The sequence below is a fragment of the Plectropomus leopardus genome, unplaced genomic scaffold, assembly GCF_008729295.1.
Source record: "Plectropomus leopardus isolate mb unplaced genomic scaffold, YSFRI_Pleo_2.0 unplaced_scaffold26559, whole genome shotgun sequence".
In the NCBI taxonomy this organism is placed as follows: Eukaryota; Metazoa; Chordata; class Actinopteri; order Perciformes; family Serranidae; genus Plectropomus; species Plectropomus leopardus.
Window position 1 is genome coordinate 1 of NW_024628889.1, and position 1,604 is coordinate 1,604.

Here is a 1,604-nt window from a genome sequence, read left to right on the forward strand (position 1 = left end):
GGGCGGAGGTGAGGGCGCTGAGAGACATGGTGGTGGAGCTCAAGGTGCGCGTGGATCTGCTGCAGAGAGAGAACTCTGGTACAGACTGGTTCCTCTTCCTGTTAAGTGCTGATAATGTCTCCATTAACAGTTTAACTAAAGTGTGTGATCTTGTCATGGACATATACAGCACTTTCTGGGCACATGGTCGAATATTAGTTTAACAGATTGTGCATGTAAACAGTTTCCTCTGCACTGCATTAACTCCAGAGTTGCAGACCAGACTGAGCAGCAGTGAGAGGGAACTTCTCGTTAGCAAGTCCAGGATTGATCAGCTGGAGAGACAAAATGCAGGTGATGATTGAACCGTCCTATTCACTATACACACACACACACTACATTTTTAGCCCAGGTAAGTAAAATGCTCTACATTAACTTTTTCTGTGTTAACAGAGAGGCCAAAGGTGGCCTTTTATGCAGCTCTGACTGATGCAGGTTATGTTGGACCACAAAACACAGACATCACACTGAAATACAGCAAGGTCTTCACCAACATTGGCAATGCTTACAATCCAGCTACAGGTAATAAACTGCAGCTCACACTGACATGTTTGGTCATGGTCATATATATAAATTATATACTGTATGTACATATCAACTGTTATTGTTTTCTCTCTACTCTTACTCTGTAGGTTTCTTCATAGCACCAGTCCGAGGGGTCTACTATTTCCAGTTCACTGTGTGTGGTAACCACACAGGTCTAGTGGGTGTGTATGTGTACAAAAACAACCAGCGGATCATGTTTAATGTTGAGTGGAAGGAAGACGCACATTTTAAGTATTTCACTAACTCTGTTGTCTTGGAGCTGATGGCAGGAGATAAGGTTCACCTGGTTCTCCCATCAACCTTTGCTGTCTATGACAGTGTAGATAACCACAGCACTTTCAGTGGCTCTCTTCTCTTCGCACTGTAAGAACTGTTCAGTCTGCTGTGTTATTGATTTATCATAAACTCTGTTTTTATCGATTACACTGATTCTTTAGAAAATGCTGATAAATCTCTGCACAGCTGCCTCGAAGACAAATGTCTGTACGTTTACTGCCTGTATCAAATAATGTGATTCTGAAACTGACCTCCTTCTTGTTTCATCACATAAAATATTCAGTTAATCAAAGACTCATTGACGTTCTGTTTCTTGTCATTGATTGTAGATCTTCATATAGAAACTTTACATGAACTGCAATGATGTTCACATACTGCAAATGTTTAGATTCAACTCTGGGTTTACTCCAGATGCTCTGGAAATATCGCGAATAAACATAAAAAAGGGTGATAAAAAAGACATCATGTGTCAGTTTCTATCTTTGTGAGTACAGAGATAATATGAATACACTTGATATCATGAAAATGTGTTACCATGACAACTTGACTGCAATGGTTTACCTTTTTGACTTTTTGCACACTGAAAATGACCCCTTGTTTTCACCTAAACACAACATGAAGTGATTGCTGTCTATGATAAACTTCGGCTGATACACTTCTTACAGTGGAGAAATACTGCCCTCCAGTGATAAAAGTTTAGTTCGGCATTAATGTGTCTGATGATATGAATATAAATTGTATTT

The 1,604-nt window shown here is 39.8% G+C and overlaps 1 protein-coding gene across 1 annotated transcript; it reads left to right on the forward strand.

Annotated features, from left to right (window-relative positions):
* Nucleotides 1–6: 6 nt before the first annotated feature.
* Nucleotides 7–1,321, forward strand: LOC121966983 (complement C1q-like protein 3). Its single transcript, XM_042517046.1, has 4 exons — nt 7–78; nt 250–333; nt 433–561; nt 672–1,321. The coding sequence occupies exons 1-4, from the start codon at nt 27–29 to the stop codon at nt 950–952; spliced, it is 546 nt and encodes a 181-aa protein (XP_042372980.1). The 5' UTR covers nt 7–26; the 3' UTR covers nt 953–1,321.
* The last annotated feature ends 283 nt before the right edge of the window (nt 1,322–1,604 follow it).

Coding starts and splice junctions, on each gene's coding strand:
- LOC121966983 (XM_042517046.1), top strand. CDS start 27: ATGGTGGTGGAGCTCAAGGTGCGCGTGGATCTGCTGCAGAGAGAGAAC. Junction 79..249: donor GCTGCAGAGAGAGAACTCTG/GTACAGACTGGT, acceptor CATTAACTCCAG/AGTTGCAGACCAGACTGAGC. Junction 334..432: donor GCTGGAGAGACAAAATGCAG/GTGATGATTGAA, acceptor CTGTGTTAACAG/AGAGGCCAAAGGTGGCCTTT.